The sequence below is a fragment of the Dasypus novemcinctus genome, chromosome 9 (assembly GCF_030445035.2).
Source record: "Dasypus novemcinctus isolate mDasNov1 chromosome 9, mDasNov1.1.hap2, whole genome shotgun sequence".
In the NCBI taxonomy this organism is placed as follows: domain Eukaryota; kingdom Metazoa; phylum Chordata; class Mammalia; order Cingulata; family Dasypodidae; genus Dasypus; species Dasypus novemcinctus.
The window spans coordinates 99,110,225-99,131,253 of NC_080681.1; the positions used below are offsets into that span (position 1 = coordinate 99,110,225).

The 21,029-nt window shown below is 42.6% G+C and overlaps 1 protein-coding gene and 1 long non-coding RNA gene across 11 annotated transcripts in view; both read left to right on the plus strand.

The window, feature by feature from the left end:
- Positions 1–21,029, plus strand: part of KIAA0319L (KIAA0319 like) — a 249,023-nt gene that overhangs the window by 96,876 nt on the left and 131,118 nt on the right. For 4 of the 10 annotated variants that reach the window (XM_058303906.1, XM_004472229.4, XM_004472230.5 and 1 more), the window contains exon 21: positions 6,608–7,958. The exons of 2 other annotated variants lie outside the window; for them this stretch is intronic. In XM_058303906.1, the coding sequence (XP_058159889.1) occupies positions 6,608–6,795 (188 nt within the window). In that variant the 3' untranslated portion in view covers positions 6,796–7,958. Of the gene's footprint in view, positions 1–2,785; positions 2,937–5,959; positions 6,173–6,607; positions 7,959–21,029 lie in introns of those variants that run through there. 4 more of the 10 variants (XM_058303908.2, XM_058303909.2, XM_058303910.2 and 1 more) reach the window with 3 other exon arrangements.
- On the plus strand, positions 9,386–15,621 carry LOC139439692 (uncharacterized). The gene is made up of 2 exons (XR_011649701.1): positions 9,386–9,500; positions 14,251–15,621. It is a non-coding gene; the product is annotated as an uncharacterized lncRNA (long non-coding RNA).

Below are 21,029 nucleotides of genomic sequence, written 5' to 3' on the forward strand. Positions count from 1 at the left end.
GTCTTCCTTTTTTTGTTGCGTCACCTTGCTGAGTCTGCTCTCTGCAGTGCTTGCTGGGCAGCACTTCGTGGCACTTGCAGCCTGGGTGGCTCTCTGCAGCATGCGGGCAAGCCTGCCTTCACAAGGAGGCCCCGGGACACGAACCCAGGGCCTCCCATATGGTAGATGGGAGCCCAACTGATTGAGCCACAGCTGCTTCCTTGCTTGTTTTTTAAGTCCTGTGGTTTTTTGTTTTAAAGATTTATTTATTTTTCTCCCCTTCTCTGCCCTGTTGTCTGCTCTCTGTGTCCATTCGCTGTGTGTTCTGCATCTGCTTGCATTATTAGGCGGCACTGGGAAACTGCGTCTCTTTTTTGTTGCGTCATCTTGCTGTGCCAGCTCTCTCTCTGTGTGGTGCCACTCCAGGGCGGGCTGCATTTATTTCATGTGGGGTAGCTATCCTTATAGGGTGCACACCTTGCACGTGGGGCACCCCTGCGTGGCACGGTACTCCTTGTGCGTGGCAGCACTGCGCATGGGCCAGCTCACTACATGGGTCAGGAAGCCCTAGGGCTTGAACTGTGGGCCCTCCATATGGTAGACCGACGCTCTATCAGTTGAGCCATGTCCTCTTCCCAAGTCCTATGGTTTTTTGTTTTCATTTTTTATTCCAGTAACATATATACAACCTAAAATTTCCCCTTTTACCTACATTCAATTATATAATTCAGTGGTGTTGATTACTTTCACGATGTCATGATACCATCACCACCATCCATTACCAAAATTTTCCATCAACCCAGACAGAAACTCTATACCAATTAAGCATTAACTCCCTCTTCCCTACTCCCACACTGGCCCCTGGTGACCTGTGTTCTGGTTTCTGACTCTGTGAATTTGCATTTTCTAATTATTTCATATCAGTGAGATCACATAATTCTTGTCCTTTTGTGACTGGTTTATTTCAGTCAACATGATGCCTTCAGGGTTCATCCATGTATGAACATGATACATGCATGTATCAGGACTTCATTCTTTGGAATAATATTCCATTCTGTGTATGAATGTACTGCATTTTGTTTATTCATTCATCAGTTGATGGATATTTGGCTTATTTCCATGTATTGGCAATTGTGAATAATGCTGCTGTGACCATCAGTGTGCAAATATCTGTTCGAGTCCCTGCTTTTAATTCATTTGGGTATGTACCTAGAAATGGGATTGCTGTGTCATATGGTAACTCTATACTTAATTTTCTGAGGAACCACCAAACTTTTCCACAGCAGCTGTACCACTTCACATTTTCTATTTTTAAAATAAAAGCCATTCTAGTGGGTGTGAAATGGTATCTCAACGTGGTTTTGATTTGTACGTCCCTATTGGCTAGTGATGTTAAGCTTATTTTCATGTTCTTATTGGCCATTTGTATAACTTCTTTGGAGAAATGAATGTTAAAGTCTTTTGCCCACTTTTTAATTGGGTTGTTTGTCTCTCTGTGATTGAGCTGTAAGATTTCTTTATATATTCTAGATATTAAACTCTTATCAGATATGTGGTTTCCAACTATTTTCTCCCATTCTGTAGGTTGCCCTTTTACTTTCATGAGAAGTCCTTTGAAGCACAACAGTTTTTTAACTTTGAAGTCCCATTTACCTATTTTTTCTTTTGTTGCTTGTGCTTCTGCTGTAAAGTTTAAGATTAAACTATTGCCTAACACAAGGTCCTAAAGATGCTTCCCTGTATTTTTTTCTAGGAGTTTTATAGTTTTGGTTTTTTTATATAGGTCTTTGATCCATTTTGAGTTAATTTTTTGTATAAGGAGTAAGATAGGGGTCCACCTTCATTCTTTGGCATATGGATATCCAGTTTTACCAGCACCATCTGTTGAAGAGTCTATTCTTTCCCCATTGAGTAGAATTGGCATCCTTGTCAAAAATCAGTTGGCCATAGATATGAGGGTTGATTTTTGCACTCTCACCTTGATTTCATTGGTCTGTCTCTCCTTGTGCCAGTACTGTGCTGTTTTGATTATATTATAGCTTTATAATAAGTTTAAAACCAGGAAGTGTGAGTCTGTTCTTTTTCAAGATGTTTTTGCCAATTCTGGGCCTTTTACCCTTCCATATAAATTTGAGGATTGACTTTTCCATTTCTACAAATAAGGCTTTTGCTCTTTTGATTGGGATTGCATTGAGTCTATAAATAGCTTTGGGTAGAATTAATATCTTAATATTTGTTCTAGCTCATAAACATAGCATGTCCTTCCAGTTATTTGGATCTTCTTTGATTTCTTTTAGCAATGTTTTATATTTTTTCTGGGTATAAGTCCTTTATATACCCCTAATATGTGATTCTTTTAGTTGCCATTGTAAATGGAATTTTGTCTTGATTTCCTTTTCAATTGGTTTATTACTATGGGTGTTGATCTTATACCCCATCACTTTGCTGAATTTGTTTTTTAACTCTCATAGTTTTGGTGTGGATTTTATACTATATTTATTCATCACTTAAACTGTTAATGGGCAATTGAGTTATTTCCTTCTTTGGCTTTTATGAAGAGTACTGCTGTGAACATTCTTGTACATGTTTTCTGATGGACATATGTATGGATTTCTGTTAGGTACAAGTCAGTCAAAGTGGTGCTGATGCAAAGTACCAGAAATCTGTGGGCTTTTATAAAGGGTTTTTATTTGGGGTAAAAGCTTACAGTTACAAAGCTCTGAAGAGTTCAACCCATGGTTGCTTTCTCACCAAAGATGGCTGCTGATCTCTACAAAGGTTCAGCCTTCCTCTCTCTCAACTACAGGCTGGCGTTGGGCTGGTTTCCTTCTGGGCCTTACCAGCTGCTCAGTTGCTCTGGTCTCTTCACAGGGTCAGCTGTAAACTATCAGGTAAATTACTTATCTTTCTTTCAGGGGCTGAAGGATCAAGTTATCTCCACTGCCAAGTCTCTGGAGGTCTCTCTCTTTCTGTGTCGTCTTCTGTGTGTCTTCTTGAGTGAGTGTCCATTTGTATCAGCCCACCAAGGAAGCAGTGACTCAACCCTGAGTCATGCCTTAACTGAGGTGGTAGAATTAAAGCCCTAATCTTAACAAAATTTTATCAAAGACATGTCAGCTGAATCTAATACAGTCAAAGGGTATCACACCCAGAGAACAGACCAGTTTATAGACATAATCCTTCTCTTTTTTGGGGTTCATAAATAATTTCAAACTGCCACACCTAGGAATTGAATTCCTGGGTCATAGGGTTGTTCAGCTTTCATTGTTATTGCTAGTTTCCCAGCTTGTATTTTTTAGTGGGTAAGGTCTACTTTAAGCTCTTCAAGCAGAGGAGAAGAGAAAGGCTAGTGTAGTAGGGCCTTGGGCCCCAGTGCTCTGTACCCTGAGGCTAGGAAAATATCCTCCCTTGGGCTCCTGTCCTCAGCAACTATGACCCAGGAGGGTTTTGGGAAAGAAAAGATGCTGTGAGTGGGTGCTGGGAGGAGAAAGTCCCCAAAGGACACAGAGAAGTGGGGGTGGGTATTTCAGCCCAAGGGGCAGAACAGGTCTTGGTTCTTACATTTACCACAGTCCCACTATACTGGAGCAGCCCAGGATGCCGATACTCTTCTCTGACTCTACTGCTCTGTCTTCCTGAGAAGTGAGAGGGGGTGGCTTTCCCAAATCATGTCCCAAGAACTGTACCTGGGAAACAGACAAGGCTGGAGACAACAGAGCATGGAGCAGAGATGAAGTAGCAGATGGTCAATGTCCCAGGTAGTTTTGGTCCCCATAGCACAAGAAAGAACAGACGGAGTCTGGATGCCCCCAGCCTAGGGAAGCCCAGGCCATTCCTGCCTTAAGTCTGGGCTGGCCAGGAAGAGATAGAATGACCAAGAATGTCAGACACTCCTTTATTGTTCTTTTGGTATCTGGGTGGGGCAAGAGGAAGGGAGAGTGTCTGGCGGATGATGAGGGTTAGAGGGAGCTGGTGCTGCCCAGTTCAAACAAAACACCTCACCTGACTGGTCACATTTTTAAGAAAGGAGGAAGGGTAGCTCCTGTCTCCCTATCGGCAATACCCACTTTGAGCCTTGCTTTCTCAGCTTGCCTTTTCCCCCCCCCATCATTAACATTTTATTAGGGCAGTTGCAGATTTACAGAAACATGCCCGAAGTTCGAAGTACAGTGTTCCCATATACCCCCTCTCTCAGACACAGTCTTCTCAGATACAGTCTTCTCTATTACTAACATTTTGCATTAGTGTGGTAGCTTTGGTTTTTTTAAGTTTATTTTTTATTTATTTCTCCCTCTCCCCGCCCCCCTCCCCCGTTGTCTGTTCTCTGTGTCCATTCACTGTGTGTTCTTCTGTGACCGCTTCTATCCTTATCAGTGGCACCAGGAATCTGTGTTTCTTTTTGTTGCATCAGCTCTCCAGGTGTGAGGTGCCATTCCTGGGCAGGCTGCACTTTCTTTCGCGTTGGGCACTTTCTTTCGCGTTGGGCGGCTCTCCTTACAGGGTGCGCTCCTTGCGCGTGGGGCTCCCCTACGCTGGGGACACCCCTGCGTGGCAGGGCACTCCTTGCACGCATCAGCACTGCACATGGGCCAGCTCCACACAGGTCAAGGAGGCCCAGGGTTTGAACTGCGGACCTCCCATGTGGTAGGCGGATGCCCTATCCATTGGGCCAAGTCCGCTTCCTGGTAGCTTTGTTATAATTCATGAAATAACATTATTTTACTTATGTTATTTACACTTTGGCCCAGTAGGATTCACTCTTTGTGATGTGCACTTCTGTTTTTGTGTGTGTGGTAACTTTTTTTTTAGTGCATTAAAAAAAATTTTTTTTAAAGATACATAGATCACAAAAAATGTTACATTAAAAAACATTGAGAGGTTCCCATATACCTCACACACCACCCCACCCACTCCTCCCACATCAACAACCTCTTTCATCATTGTGGCACATTGATTGTAGTATTTGGTGAATACATTTTGGAGCACTGCTACAGTGCATGGATCATAGCTTACATCATAGTTTATACTCTCCCCTAGTCCATTCAGTGGGTTATGGCAGGATATATCATGTCCAGCATCTGTCCCTACAATATCATTTAGGACAATTCCAAGTCCCGAAAATGCCCCCACTTCACATCTCTTCTTCCCTCTCCCTGCCCCAGCAAACTACCATGGCTATTGTCTCAACATCTATGATACAATTTCTTCCATTTCAGCCTGCCTTTTTCTTTCTCTGAGGTAGTATTTTGTATCAGTCAGAGGGCAGCTATCTTGCTGTTGGATAGGACCAGCTCTAAGGCTATTCCTGGACCACATCCTACATTCATGGCCTTACTGTGGCCATGGACATAAGTAGGGAAGGTGACCACAATGGCTTGCAGAATTTCAGGCATCTCTTCTGACCTCGTGTTTCTTATGGATCCTTGATTTGTGTTCTGATGAACTGACTTCTTCCCCACCATAATTGGGACACTCGCAACAGGAGTGACTTCTCAGAACCCCATGTGTGTTCTCCCAACTACATTTGGGACACCATTGCTGAGCCAGGACACCATTGAAAGCTTTTTCTCTGTAGCCTGAGTTCATTGTACTTTTCTGTCTCCAGTCTAATTCCATACTGTTCATAAAGGGAGAAGATAAAACGTTCCAAATGTAAAAGAGAAAGAAGAGAGAATGTCTTTGGGTGGCACTACCCATAGCTACTAGATATGGGAGATGAGTGCCCAATGTTAAGACTGAAAAGGCAGGTCTCTAATCCTCCACTGTCCTTTAGCTCTTAGGCTGCAAGCCTAGCCCAGCTCACTTCAAGTCCTTATCACTCTTTTGTTTTATTTTTGTTTTTCTTTGCTTCCCCCTACCCCCCCTTCTTAGAGGAGGTACTGGGGAATGAACCCAGCATCTCATACATGGGAAACTGGCGCTCAACCACTGAGCTATACCTGTTTCCCAATGTGAGTTCGTTTTTTTGTTTGTTTTTAAGGTGTATGGAGAATCAAACCTGGACCTAGTACATGGGAAGCAGGTGCTCAAACACTTGAGCTACATCTCCTCCCCTTCACCCCCCTTTTAATAAAATCTCTCCACTGTTAACATCATTGAACTTTTACTATATGCTAAGCATATTGCCTTTTTCATTTATTCTTGTCTGTCCATCCACCCATCCAACAAATATTTATGAGGCATGAGCTATGTGCAAAGCTCATCCAAGTGTTATCCTTAACACTTATCCAAGTGGTAAGGATAAACAGTAAATAAAACAAATAAAAATCCTTGCTCTTATGGAGCATTCATTAGCCCCAAACCACTACCCTGTGGGATAGGTACTATAATTGTGCTCATTTTACTGATGAGGAGACAGACTCAGAAGTGAACATGGCCCAGGGCAAAGAAGCTAGTGAGAAGTTGAACCAGCTTTGGAACCCAAGTCTGTTGGTCTACACTCTGTGCTCTTGCCATGACCTCCCTTATTGAACTGTTCCAGCCAGTCAGGACTGGAAGGTCATGGGAAGCATCATTCCCATCTGCTTCTCCTGCCCAAAGATGGACAATGACTTTTCCAGTCCCTCTGCCCCTCTCCAAGCTGGGAAGGTTTTGCTCCTGACCCTGGGGTTTGTTATCTCCCTTGCAGGCATCAAACAGAAAGGCCCAGTGCTGAGCAGCAGCCTAATGCACTCTGAATCGGAGCTGGACAGCGATGATGCCATCTTCACGTGGCCAGACCGAGAGAAGGGCAAACTCCTGCATGGTCAGAATGGCTCCGTGCCCAACGGGCAGACCCCTCTTAAGGCCAGGAGCTCACGGGAGGAGATCTTGTAGTACCTGGTCTGTTTCCTCAGGGTAGGGGGTAGGTAGTACTGTGGCCCAGAGCACTGCCAGGCTGGGTTCTCACACCTTCCGAGTCTGTGGGCAGCTGTTCTGCCAGCATCTGCTCATCTTTCCACTCTTAATACCCTCAAGCAGAACTACTGGTACTTGAATCCAGAGACATTCTCCAGGAACCCCTAAACAAAGCTGTGAATGAAGAGGTTTCCTCTTTGAACCTGTCTGATAAGCCCCCCAAATTCTCCCACCTCAGGGCCTTCTTTTTTGCAAAGTGTCCCCTGCTCCAAGGGTAGACAGCCAGCTCCTGTCTTCCTCTCCAGTTCCCTGATAGGGAGAATGCCTATAGCAAGGCGTGGCTGTGGCCCTGGGAGTCCTTCTACGGCCCCACACTCGCCACCACCTGGGTGCGCAGATCCAAGCACCACTGCCTCTTGGCACCAGAAGCCTGACCCTGACAGTGGTATGTTCTTTGTTGTCTTTCTCTGGGATGGAGCTAGCCCTTTCACTAGGCCAAGAGGAAGTGGCATCTCCTTCTCACCACTGATACTGGGATGTAGTACGGAAATGGTTTCTGGCCCCCCCTTAGAACTGGAGCCCCATTCCTTTTTCCTGTTGGGCCAAGATGATGGGAGGACTGGTTGTTTCAGGGATGGTCAGGGGTTCCAGAGGCCGTAGAGCCCCTACTGGCTGCTTGGGCTGTGTGTCAGAGCAACCCAGCTAGCCTCAGACTGCCTCCCTCCATCTCCCTCTGACCAGCACTTGCTGTTTCAGGGCTTAGGCCACCACTCTGTCCTCAGAGGAGAAAGGCACAAATGGACTGGAGTATTGTGGCCTGAGAGTGCATGTGTGCAATTTCACCACTGTGTTGGTCTCTCTGCCCTTTCTTCCCCGTGTCCCTTGCATGTGTGTGTGTGTTAGAGCGCACGTGTGCAGCAAGTCCTTCAGGGCCCTTGGCAGCTCACAAGGTAACCTGGAATTGGAAAGACCTTTAACTCCTTGGAACTTCCTGAATCCCCATCCCTGTCATTGGTTCCTCAGCCATGGTAATCTGGGTGTTGAGGAATGGGAGCTTTGGGGAGAGACTTTTAAAAACTTTCTAATTTATACTACTGCACTACTCTCGGTTGTGAGATGATTAAACATGCTATTTAATTGTATGCCTGCCAGCTAGGTGTGCTTTTTTCTACGTCTCTGATCAGTATCACAAGTCCAGCCAAAGTGTGCACCCCTGTGATGTGATGACCTGTGGTAGGGAAGTCTTGGGCCTGGCATGGGCATACATATCCAAGAGCGCTGGCACCCAGCCACAGCTCCTGCCTGGCTGCAGGTGGATACAAGAGCACTCCTGCGGTGCTGCTGGCCAACTGCTACCCTTTGACTTCAAGCGAGGGGAGTTTTCTGTCCTTTCTTTCCATACCTTTTGTTAATGCAAAAATGATCCTTGTCCCTCTGTGCCCAAGCTGGGCCCAAAGCCCAGGTACTGACCATTAGTTTTGGGCCACTGCCATTCTCTTTTGGGTTCCCCAATCAGTAGGGGTTGGCCACATACCTCCAGATGTATTTGCTATCCTTTGTTCATGGAGTACCCTGCTGGGCATGTGGGGCAGGAGGGCTGGTGTGCAGTCATGGCCTTCCCAAAAAGGAAGAGGAGAGGACCATTGAGTGTATACTCTTCCTGAGGCCCCTGTACACAAAAACCAGCTGACGGTGGGTCGTAGTGGCTATCTTTTTATAGATGAAGAAACCAAGGCATAGTAAGAGAAGTGACTCCATTGAAATAGACAGGAAATGACAGGATTAGAACTCAGGTTCAGTGGAGCCTATCCTTGATCTAGAGCTAGCTGTTCTCAAACTTTAGCACAGATCAGAATCCCGAGACCATGTTCAAAGATTGCTGGGCCTCACCCCACAGTTTCACATTCAGTAGGTCTGGGGTAGAACCTAAGAATTTGCATTCCTGACAAGTTCCCAGGAGATGCTGCTGTTGGTCTGGGGACCCCACTTTGAGAACCATGGGTCTAGAAAAGCATATTCAGTGCAACATGTATGGGAGGCAGGTTTCCCATTCTGAATGATGGTAAAGAAGTGTAGAGACGGGACAGCTGGAATCTGCTAAGGACTATAATGCAAGCTAGGGCCACAGGATTTTCAAAGTTGCGAGTGGAGGGGGTGGTGGAAAAGTGGAGCTACCCAGACACTGCCACAGCAGACAGGTTCAATGGGACTGGAGGGCTCTTGGGAGAGGGGCCAGATGAAAACACAATCAGAAGCCATTGGCAGCTTGGGCTATGCAGTCAATGGAGCTGGAGAAGGGCAGGCCAGATTGCATGGGAGCAGATGGAAGGGAAGTGAGCAAGGACTTGGTGAGGATGGTGTTGGTAATAGCTTGAAAGGACTTAGGAAGCAGCTACAAGACAACTTACTGGCTTTGCATGTAGGATTCATAGTTCCTCTGGGCCTTACTTCTATGTTTATCTCAGCCACAGATCAATGAAGAATATATTTTTATCTCAGTTCCAGAGATGAAGAAAAATTTCACCCCCTTCTTCTCCCACCACCAAAAACCAAACCAAACCAAAACAAAACAAAACAAAAAACCTGATGTGACTTTCCAGGATTGGGGCTTACATTGAGAAGAATGCCATACTCCTGCTCTTCCCTGACTCATGAGAGAGGCAGAATCCCTGGAATTGCTTAAGGTGAGCTAGGCTGCAGCCAGATCAATGCCAAAGCCTTCCTAGCAATGGCCTGAAGTAAACTTAATTCCAGGAGCCTGAGAATCCCTCCCTTGACCAGAATGGCTAAACACTCCTACAGACTTGCCCAAGATCCCTCCACCAAAATAATTTTGTACAGTGCCCAGAAGGCAGGCCAACAGAGGGAAGCCTCGCATTTCTGGACCCCACTCAGTACTGTGTGCTTAGAGGAACTTAGTTACTAGGTGGCAATACTCTAAGAAGAGCCCCTGGGGCTGGAAGGCTGCAGCTTTGGCCTTCCTGCTTGGAGAGAATGGGTGAGAGACTTGGATCCCTTGGCTTCCAGCTTCCCTCTAAGTGCTGAAGAGGTCTTCACTCTCCAAGAGGAGTCTCTGAGAGTAGAAAGAAGGTAAGTGCAGCCAGGTGGCATCAGCCCACAGAAAAGAGCTTGAGGAGCATGGATCAGGCTCTTGACTACTTCACAGAAATTTGTCGTCTACTTTCAAGGCCCAAACATAATCTCTGGTCAAACCCAAGCCATTGATGCAACTTCTTCTACCCACCTGACTCCTCAGTTTGTGGGTGGCGCTGGTGGTGGCTGCCACATATCAGACTTTTCTAGGACTGGGCTGTGGCTGTCCACTCTCAAGCCTTCCCACAAAGGGCCTGGGCAGGGTGTCCTCTGATTGCTCAGTGCTCCAAAGATGTAGAACTTCCCCTCTTAGGGGGGGCTTTCTGAGTTGCTCAGGTTAGATGTTGAGTGTATTGATGAGGCCCTTTTGGTCCAAAGGAACAAAAACTAGTTCTCTCATGGGAATAAGGACAGGCCTTGGCCAGTCACTGCTGTGCCCTATTCTCACCTTCCTAGTTTTACCTTAGATGTCCCTCACTCCTCTCTTCTAATATTTTTAATACCCCCCCCCCCCAATTGTTTTGCACTCATCTGCTGTGTGCATTTGCTGTGTATTCTTCTGTGTCTGCTTGTCATCTCTTTATGCAGCACTGGGAACCAATCATGGGACCTTCCAGAGTGGGACAGACACAATCTCTTGCGCCACCTCAGCTCCCTGGTCTGCTCTCATTGTCTCTCTCCTGTGTTTCTCTGTTGTATCATCTTGCTGCACCAGCTCTCCACACGGGCCAGCATGCCACACATGTCAGCATTGTGTATGGGCCAGCTTGCTTTCACTAGGAGGCCCCAGGAACTGAACCCTGAACTTCCTATATGGTAGGTAGGAGCCCAAATGCTTGAGCCACGTCCACTTCCCATAACGCATTCTCATGCTCAGACACCAGTGGTTCTCACTTTGGCTGCATATTAGAATCATCTGGGGAACTTTTAAAGTGTTCTGATGTCTGGAATCCACAACCCAGAGATTAATTTGATTTTTGAATGTTCAACCTTTCATTAGTTCCTCAGATATTTGTGTAAACATGACATGACTAAGAGGAGAAACAGCCCTCAGCAGCTCAGCTCTGAAATATTTACAAACCAGATGGGAAGACAAAAAACAGAAAGCACCCAGTATACCTCCTAAACACGTGAGAGGGGTCCCTGAAGTTGAGTGTGGCAGAGATTAGCTAGATTCCTTTTCCTGGGATACACAGCTAAACCCCATTTGCCAGCTTTCTGCATAATTTGGGCAGAAAGATGTGCTACCATCAGCCCTGAGCCATTAAAAACTTGTGTTTGAGCCTCACTTCCTTCCTCCATCTGTGGGCCAGAAGCAGAGGACTGCTCAGGAGACTCAGATCAGGCTCCAGTCTGTGGAGCCATAGATAAAAAGAGCCTGGTCTCTGAATCACCACTTAGAAGAGAATTGCCCTTCAGGCATGGCTGTTGGATTGTTAATGAGAGAAATAAGCTACCGTGCTAGCCACTGTTTTTCTTTAGCTAGCACTATTCAGGATCTTGGGCCGTGTCAACCCAGATGGAGTAAGCTGCCAGGGCTGACACTGATGCCTCTGCCCAGTCCTCCACCCAGAGCCACGGGGATTGCAGGAGGGGCAGGTGTAGGACTAAGATTCAACACTGTAGTCCTGGCATATAGTTCCAGGTCCTATGCTTTTTGTTCTTTTTGAAGAGTGAGCAGTAATAACTCAGGCCCTCCCCTAGGATAAGGGAACCATGTTCAGGGATCTGGAGTGGAGTATTTATCTGTAGTAAGTGGTTTGGGGGTTTGAAGAGGGCTTGGACAACAATCATCAACAATCTAGACTTAAGTCTCTGGACCTGTATGTGGAGGAACTTCCCAGTTAAATGCTTACAGGACATATGGCAACTCTGCACATCTTGTAGCCCAGCAAACTGTAAACAGTTTCAAATATCCATTTCTATGATTTTGCTTAAAGGAAGAGCCAGGACAAGTCTAGTGTAAAAGTGTTTTAATTCAAACTTTGTGCTATAAATGAATGCAGCATTTTAGTATTCTTGAACAGGAATAGGGCCACATGGAGGAGAGTCAAAATCATTATAATCTGCTGGTAATCACTCACAGCCAGGTTCTTTGAAGGAGCCACATCCCCTTAGGAAAAACAATGTTAGTAAGCACCAGAGTCAGACTTGGGCTCCCAGCTTTTAAGAATCATGGGGACACCTGTAGTCATAGTTTTTCTTGGCATTTATTAGTCGGCTAATTAATTTAAAGCATGGAAACAGATAAAGTGCCACCCTTTGGAGAAATTTAGGTTTTTCCCCAAGAAATGCCTTCCAGTCTTCAATAGATCTTAGTAGGCTAGAATGACTCATGCGCCTCTTAACACTCTACAGCACAGTCTTGTCTCCTACCTGCTTGCAAATTCTATGAGGCTGGGGCCATATCTTATGTTTTGTAACATTCTTAAGTCTAACAAAGCAAAATTAGTGTTATATGGAAGCCAGATTATCTGGGTGTGATTAATACCCACTCTGATTCTGTTACATGGAGACAAGCCACTTTTGAGTCTCAAATACCTGCACCTTAGACTAAAAGGGTTCCTGTCTGCTACCCGTAAGCTAGAAGTACCCATCAGTGATTAATTAATGCCAACACAAAACATCAGTAGAGAAACCACAAACCTGGAGATCTTCTGGAAAAGAGAACACTGCCCATGACTTTATCAAATATCAATAGCCACAATAAGTTAAATGGCATAAATTGTCAGACTGGATATTAAAACCACTACCAAACAAACAGAAATAGGTTGAATTGTTAACTTTAAGAAGGATACCTAAAATATAACACACAAAGTCAAAGGACAGCAAAAGATATACTGAGATCTTTGATTCCTGTTAAGATGATAAACTAGCATAGGCTACTGGCTCCCTTCCCTCAAATTAACCTTATAAAAACAACTTTAATTTAGAAGATACCATAAATCTGAGCAACTACACCAAACATCGAACAAACAAAACCAGTAATCAAAACGAACAGGAACCGCCCCCCCCCCCGCCCCAATCCTGTAAGGAGCCCCTTTGGGAATGAAGGTTATAAACTAGAAGGAGATGTGGGACATCAGTCTACTCTTCCTGTACATGGGACAGTCAAGCCACTGGTATCAATGGGCCACTATCGAGGCAGCTCAATAGCTCTGCTGGGATGAGAAAAGGGGTGGGCTAGGCAGCTGTTCTCAGGATTGAAACTTCTATTCTTTCCCTCTCCAAAATCCAAGGCTAACAGACAACTAGAAATTATCTCTTCCAGTGGGCTCTTCCCAAGGGTCTAAGGTGAATCTTTGAGGAATTGCTGGTGGAGTGGTCATTACCTCCCCTTCTTAAGCTCTTTAGGAGGGACACAGACTGATTTACTAGCCTTTCACCAATAAATACTACCAGCCAAAGGGGTTGATGGTCTGAGGGAACATGAATTCACAGGCCAAAGTAACTAAATGCCCGAGGAATACAAATCCCTGCCTCCAAAGACTGCAAATTAAATATATACTATCTGACCCAAGAATTTAAAATAAAGCAAAAAAAAAAGGTATAGAGGAACAGATATAACTAAAAACCAACCAGTGAGTAAGGAAAATGTACAACCAGATATATCATAGTAAAAGGTATTTTAAGATCTAAGGCAAAGCAAAAATTATAAAAGCTCCCAGAGAGAAACAGCAGATCAACTACAAAGAAACAAGAATAGATTGAAATCAGGCTTTTTAAAAACAGGATCCTTAGATGAAAGAAGACAAAGGAATAATGCTTTCTAAGTGCTGAAATAAAAGAACTTTGGACATAAAATTTCTATCAAGAGAAACTCTCATTTGAACATAAGAGTGTACTAAAAATATTTTTAGGTATACAAGGCTTCAGAAGTTTCTTCACAAAAGACCCATTTTGAAAATATTCTTGGGAAAAAAGGTCAAGTAAAAATAAATTTAGACATAGGAGGCGATATTGGGATTAAGGGTGAGCAAATACTTTGGCAAAGTTTGGAGTCTAAAACAGGTAGGACCAGAGAAAAGGAACAAAAAAATTGAAGTTTATTAACCCAGAACTAAAATTCTAAAAAAATATCTCAAAATGGTTAAGGGTGGGCAAGGCCAAAAGAGTATAATAATATAATAAAGACTTGTCTTAATAGGAAGAAAATTTAGGTAAGTTTAAGAATCCAATAGCAGAAACATGATTAGGTTGGTGCAAAAGTAAATGCAGTTTTGCATTGTTGAAATGTTTGATACTGGCATACTTTCTTAAATGTGGTTATGCTATACATAATTTTAATGTGCATTTCTCTTTTTTTTTTGCTAATGACTTATTACTTGCTGTTTATTTTAGACTATGGAAATGTCTAGGCAAAAAGCAAATTGGAGCGATTTCCTTATTTGAGTTCAAAATGGGTTGTAAAGCAGCAGAGACAACTTGCAACATCAACAATGCATTTGGCCAGGAACTGCTAATCAATGTACAGTGTAGAGATGGTTCAAGAAGTTTTGCAAAGAAGATGAGAGCCTTGAAGATGAAGAGCATAGTGGCCGGCCATAGGAAGTTGACAGTGACAAATAACTACAGAAGAAGCCAAAGAACTCAAAGTCAACCATTCAGTAGTCGTTTGGCATTTGAAGCAAACTGGGAAGGTGAAAAAGCTTGCTAAGTGGGCTCCTCATGAGCTGACTGAAAAGAAAAAAAATAATTTTCAAGTATCGTTTTCTCTTACTCTACACAACAAAAAATCACTTCTCGATCAGATTGTGATATGCGATGAAAAGTGGATTTTATACGACAACCAGTGACGACCAGCTCAGTGGTTGAACTGCGAAGCAGCTCCAAATCCAAACTTGCAACAAAAAAAGGTCATGGTCACTGTTTGGTGGTCTGCTGCCAGTCTGATCCACTACAGCTTTATGAATCCTGGTGGAACCATTACACCCGAGAAGTACGCTCAGCAAATTGTTGAGATGCACTGAAAATTGCAATGCCTCCAACTGGCATTGGTCAACAGAAAGGGCCCAGTTCTTCTCCATGACAATGTCTGATCATACATTGTACAACTGACACTTCAAAAGTTGAATGAGGGAAACGGACTTTGGCCCAGTGGTTAGGGCGTCCGTCTACCATATGGGAGGTCCGTGGTTCAAACCCCGGGCCTCCTCGACCCGTGTGGAGCTGGCCATGCGCAGTGCTCATGCGCGCAAGGAGTGCCGCGCCACGCAAGGGTGTCCCCCGCGTGAGAGCCCCATGCGCAAGGAGTGCGCCCGTGAGGAAAGCCGCCTAGCGTGAAAAGAAAGAGCAGCCTGCCCAGGAATGGCACCGCCCACACTTCCCGTGCCGCTGACGACAACAGAAGCGGACAAAGAAACAAGACGCAGCAAATAGACACCAAGAAGAGACAACCAGGGGAGGGGGGAAATTAAATAAATAAATAAATCTAAAAAAAAAAAAAAAAAAAGTTGAATGAAAGGGGCTACGAAGTTTTGCCTCATCCACCATATTTACCTGATCTCTTGCCAACTGACTACACCACTTCTTCAAGCATCTTGAGAACTTTTTGGAGGGAAAATGCTTTCCAAGAGTTCGTCAGATCCCAAAGCATGGAATTTTATGCTATAGGAATAAAGAAACTTCTTTCTCATTGGCAAAAATGTGTTGATTGTAATGGTTCCTATTTTGAGTAATAAAGATATGTTTGAACCTCGTTATGATTTAAAATTCACGGTCTGAAACCACAATTCCTTTTGCACCAACCTAATAGGTATCAAGAGTGACATCAGTAAAAATAAAAGTAGAACATATTACACTTTTAGACAGAAGAATATTTGCTACTCAATGGAAGGCAAGGAAAAAAAGTATAGTAAGTGGAAACTGTGAAATAACAGAAATAAATCCTAGCAGCAATTATAGTGAATGTACACATCTTAAACTTAAATCTAACCCCTTTCTTTCCCATCCACATTTCCCTTCCCTGTGAGGAAACAGTGGTGTTCAAGCAAGGAGGGCTGCATGGAGGCATTGATGTGCTCGGAACCTAGGGAAAAACGGTGATCTGGGTGCCACGTGAAGCAGCCACAGGCCCAGGAGCAGAGCAAGTGGGGTACTAAGTGGTTGGTATGGTTAGAAGATTGATTACATTATGCCAATACAATAATTGATTAAGTAAATATATTGAGGATAACGAGAGCCAAACTTTTCACTGTTTGGGAAAGGTTTAAAAAGTGGAAAGGTTCAGGGAAGGCTGTAAAGAACCCTGAGTGTTGCACTGAAATGGAAAGAATTAGTATTAACTCAGGTTTTTTTGGCTTTTGGGGGGGAGGGGTGGAGGGGAGTTTTACAAAGTACTTTATTTGAACGAATGGTACAAATGAAACACCTCGGTGGATGCTGCTAAACTTACACAAAATGTTAAGGTAAGCTCAACATGCATGCACTGCTGTGGTGACCACAAAGTCCCCCTCGTGGCTATGGGGAAGGCAGCCTAAGGTTTAACTCTCACCGTCACTGTTTCCCAGGCTGTGCTTGTCAAAGAGATACTCTGCTAAGCCAGATTCTGAGGACCCCATCTTACACGAGTTGGTTAAAAATTCACAGGTTTTAAATATATATATATATAGTAGTTTATATTTTCCCCCAGTCCATCCAATGGGTTATGGCAGGATATACAATGTCCTGCATCTGTCCCTGCAATACCATTCAGGACAACTGTGAACTACAATGTAAATTATGGTCCATGCAGTGTGGCAGTGCTCCACGGTGTATTCACCAAATGCAATGAATGTGCCTCACTGATGAAAGGGAATGTTGATGTGGGAGGAGCGGGGGGTGGGGAGTGGGGTATATGGGAAGCTCTTATGTTTTTTAATGCAACGTTTTGTGTGACCTATTTATCTTTTTTTAAAAAAAAGACAATAAAATACACATATATACATATATAGATGTTTAGTTATATATATGTGTATAGCTTTAAATATATACACACCCACATATATCTCCATTCATTCAAGCTCTATCCACTGAGAGACTCTAAAAGCAATTTTACTTGAGTAGCAACGCACACACCAAGTGCTCATAGGCATCAGGGGTCCATGGAGCGAGATGGCTGATTCCAAGGCTGAGGCAGAGAAAGTACAAAATAATCCTGGCACATCTTATAAGTGAATGCCCAAAATACAATGGGGAATATCAAAGGACAGAGGAGCCAATAGAAGAGGCTTTCCTTGGCAAATCCAGGGCTGAGTATCAAAATAATGGGAGTATCAGATTATAACCTAATGAATAAAATAGGAATCAATGAGTCCATATGATACAAATAAAAGAATTAAAAAATTTAAGACTCTTAGTATGGATGTAAAAAAAATAATTTAGAGCAAAATTTGTAGGAAGAACATATCAGTCAATTATTAACCAAGGGAAAGCTGGGGAAGGAATAATTTATAATATCTGATAAAACAATTCAATTAAAAAAAACATGGGAGATCATATATAGGTAAGAAAGACAATGAATCAAGAAAATATAAATATAATGGAAATCTGTATATTTTAAACAAAGCCTGAAACCTGACAGAACTGCAGGCAGGGAAGAGGGGTGGGTAGATTAACCCTTGGGTTAAAAAAGGAAATGAGAAAATACCTAGAATAGATTGATACTATCATTAGGGTTGAACCTGGAAACACAAATAGAGCAGTATTCAGAGGGAAAAATGATAGATCTGAAATAATTTTTCATTTTTAAGACATTATTTTCAGGAATCAATAGAAAAATTAATGAATCAACCAACCATTCAAAACTCAGTAATTTAAAGAATAACAGTAAAAATCGTAGGGAAAGAGAAGAAAATAATAAAGTTAGAAATAAATGAAATGAGGAGTGGATGTAGCTCAAGTGGTTAAGCATCTGTTTCCCATGTACGAAGTCCCAGGTTTGATCCCTGGTACCTCCTAAAAACAAAACAAAATAAACATGAAAAAACCAACTCTTATTTGGGAGATGTAGCTCAGTGGTTGAGTGCCTGGTTCCTATGTATGAGGTCCTGGGTTCCACCCCCGATTCTGCCTATAATGAATGAATGAATGAATGAATGAATGAAATAAAGAACCAAAAATAGAGTAGGCTGACCAAGCCAAATACTGGTTCTTGCAAAAGATTATTAGACTAATCAGGAAAAAAGAAAATGTAAATACCAATAAAATATAGAATGAAAAAAGGAAATATATGAACTATATGCTGATAAATCTGAAAATATACATGGAACTGAGAAACCTGTACAGAAATATAAAGTGTCCAAATTGGCAAGACATCAAAAACTTGTATAGACCAGTGAGTACTAAGCAAATTAAAACTGCAAAGACATTCTTCTTAGAGGAATTAAATGAAACACCAGAAGGAAATGTTTTACAGTTTGACTATACTTTCAAGAACAGGTTTTATAAAAATTGTTCCACAAAATGGAAATGAAGTAAAATCTGCCCAGTTATTTTTGAGATACCATAATTGATTCCAAAACCAAATAAGGGAATTCAAGAAGAAGAAAAAAACCACCACCACAAAACTTTGTTTCACTTGTGACTGTAGATACAAAAACAAAAAAGGAAATACTAAGTAAAATATTTGCTGAAATTTAACATTTTTTAAAAATCAGCAATAGTTTATCTAAGGAATACAAGAACATTTAAAAACCTGCCTATGTGCTTCACATTAATAAAGGTGGAAAAATATAACACTCCCAATGAAAAAGAAATATTTGATAAGTTTAAACATTTTTTTTTTTTGAGGTACTGAGGGACCGGGAATGAACCTAGGTCTTAGTATGTGGGAAGCCGGTGCTGTGCTACTGAATCACATTGGCTTCCCTGAGTTGGTTTTTTTTTGTTTTGTTTTGTTTTGCTTGTTTGTTTTTTCAAGAGGCAGTGGGAACCAAACCCAGGACCTCCCATGTGGAAGGCAGGTGTTAAACCACTTGAGCCACATCCACTCCTAAAACTTCTTAGATAAAAGAAAAACTAGTATTGAACTAGGAACAGAAGGAAATGCCCTTAGCTTGATAAAGGTTATATATCTGATCTGATAGTTTATTAAAAAACATACATTATGACCAAATAGGATTTAATCATAATGCAAGGATGGTTTAGCACCAGAAAAGTCCATGAATGTATTTTCACTAAATGAATAAAAATTATATGATTTTATAGATTTTGTAGCTACAGAAAAAAAGCATTTGCTACTGTTCATCTTTTTTTAATGGGGATTGGAGAATCTCAATCTACTGAACTTTCTTTTCTTGATAATGATGGAAAGATTGCTCCCTAGAATGGTGATACCAGTCTACATTTGTCTGCATTCACTTTTATTTTTTTAAAAGATTTATTTATTCCTCCCCACTCCCCTGTTGTCTGCTCTCTCTGTCCATTCACTATGTGTTCTTCTGTGTTTGCTTGTCTTCTCTTTAGGTGGCACTGAGAACTGATCCAGGGACCTTCCGGAATGGGAGAGAGGCACTCCTTCTCTTGCGCCACCTCAGCTCCCTGGTCTGCTTCATCTCTTATCATCTCTTCTGTGTCTCTTTGTTGCATCATCTTGCTGCACCAGCTCTCCATGTGGGCCAGCGCTCCTGCAGAGGGCAGCAGTCCTGCATGGGTCAGCACTCCATGTGGGCCAGCTTGCCACTCTGGCCAGCTTGCCACATGGGCCAGCTTGTCTTCACCAGGAGGTCCTGGGTATCAAACCCTGGACTTCCTATATGGTAGGTGGGAGCCCAATCACTTGAGCCACATCAGCTTCCCTGCATTCACTTTTTTTTTAAGATTGACTTTTTAATTTATTTCTCTTCCCTTCTCCCCCATTGTCTGCTCTCTGTGTCCATTTGCTGTGTGTTCTTCTGTGTCCGCTTGCATTATCCGGCAGCACTGGGAAACTGCCTCTTTTTTGTTACATCATCTTGCTGTGTCAGCTCTCCCTGTGTGCAGCGCCACTCCTGGGCGGGCTGCACTTTTTTCACGCAGGGTGGCTCTCCTTGTGGGGTGCACTCCTTGTGCGTGGGGCACCCCTATGCGGGGATGCCCATGGCATTCCTTGTGCGCACTGTGTGCAGGTCAGCTCACCACGTGGGCCAGGAGGCCCTGGGTTGAACCCTGGACCTCCCGTATGGTAGGCGGACACTAGACTAGGTTGAACCACGTCCTCTTCCCCTGCATTCACTCTTGAAATGTTTAAGGTTTTTTTATATACCTGCATCTCCAATCAACACATGGCATTTTCCTATTTTAGCCATTCTTAAAGGTATAAAGTGATGGCTCTTCAAAAAATCTCAATTATAATTGACTTTATGCATCTCTTCTATATATGTTCCCCTTTTTATCTTCTCTTCCAAGAAGTATTATCTTTTGTTCAGATTTATGATTTGGCAGGTTTTTGTATATTCTAGATATAAACCCTTTGTTGGTTTTAACATTGCAAATATCTTCTGAGTCTTGTTATCTTTATTCTTTATTGAACAGAAATCTTTAATGCTGATATAATAAAATTTACCTTTTTTATTTTTCCCACTTGGTTTATGCTTTACGGATTTTATTTAAACTCTTCTCCCCTAGATCACAATAATATTCACCTATATTTTCTATGACTTTTGTAATCTTACATTTCACTCACACTTAGACCTTTAATCTATCTTTGGATATAATGCTAGACAGGGGTTCTACTTTCTCCATGTAATAAGCGAGTCTTCCAATACTACTTACTAAAACAAATGCAGGGGAGTTGCATATTAATTACTAAGTACTGCTTTTAGTTTTTTTAATATTGTGAATACTATTTTTTCCTTTTATACATTATCTAATTGGTTATTGTTCTTGTAGAAAAACCCTAGAAATTTTATAAACTTACTTCTTATCTAGCACCCTTACTTGAACTTGTTGTAATAGCTTGATTCCTGAACATCTGAACGACTCAATGACTTAAAAATAATGACAGTTTTATTTCTCACCTTCCAATAGTAGTATCTCATTTCTTTTTCTTTCTTCACAGACTCAATCAGAACTTCTGATTCTATATTAAGCAGTAGTGTGTGAATGGGCATAGTGGTGTACTAGTTAAGATTCTGGCTGCTTCAATGGAGACCAAATAACAA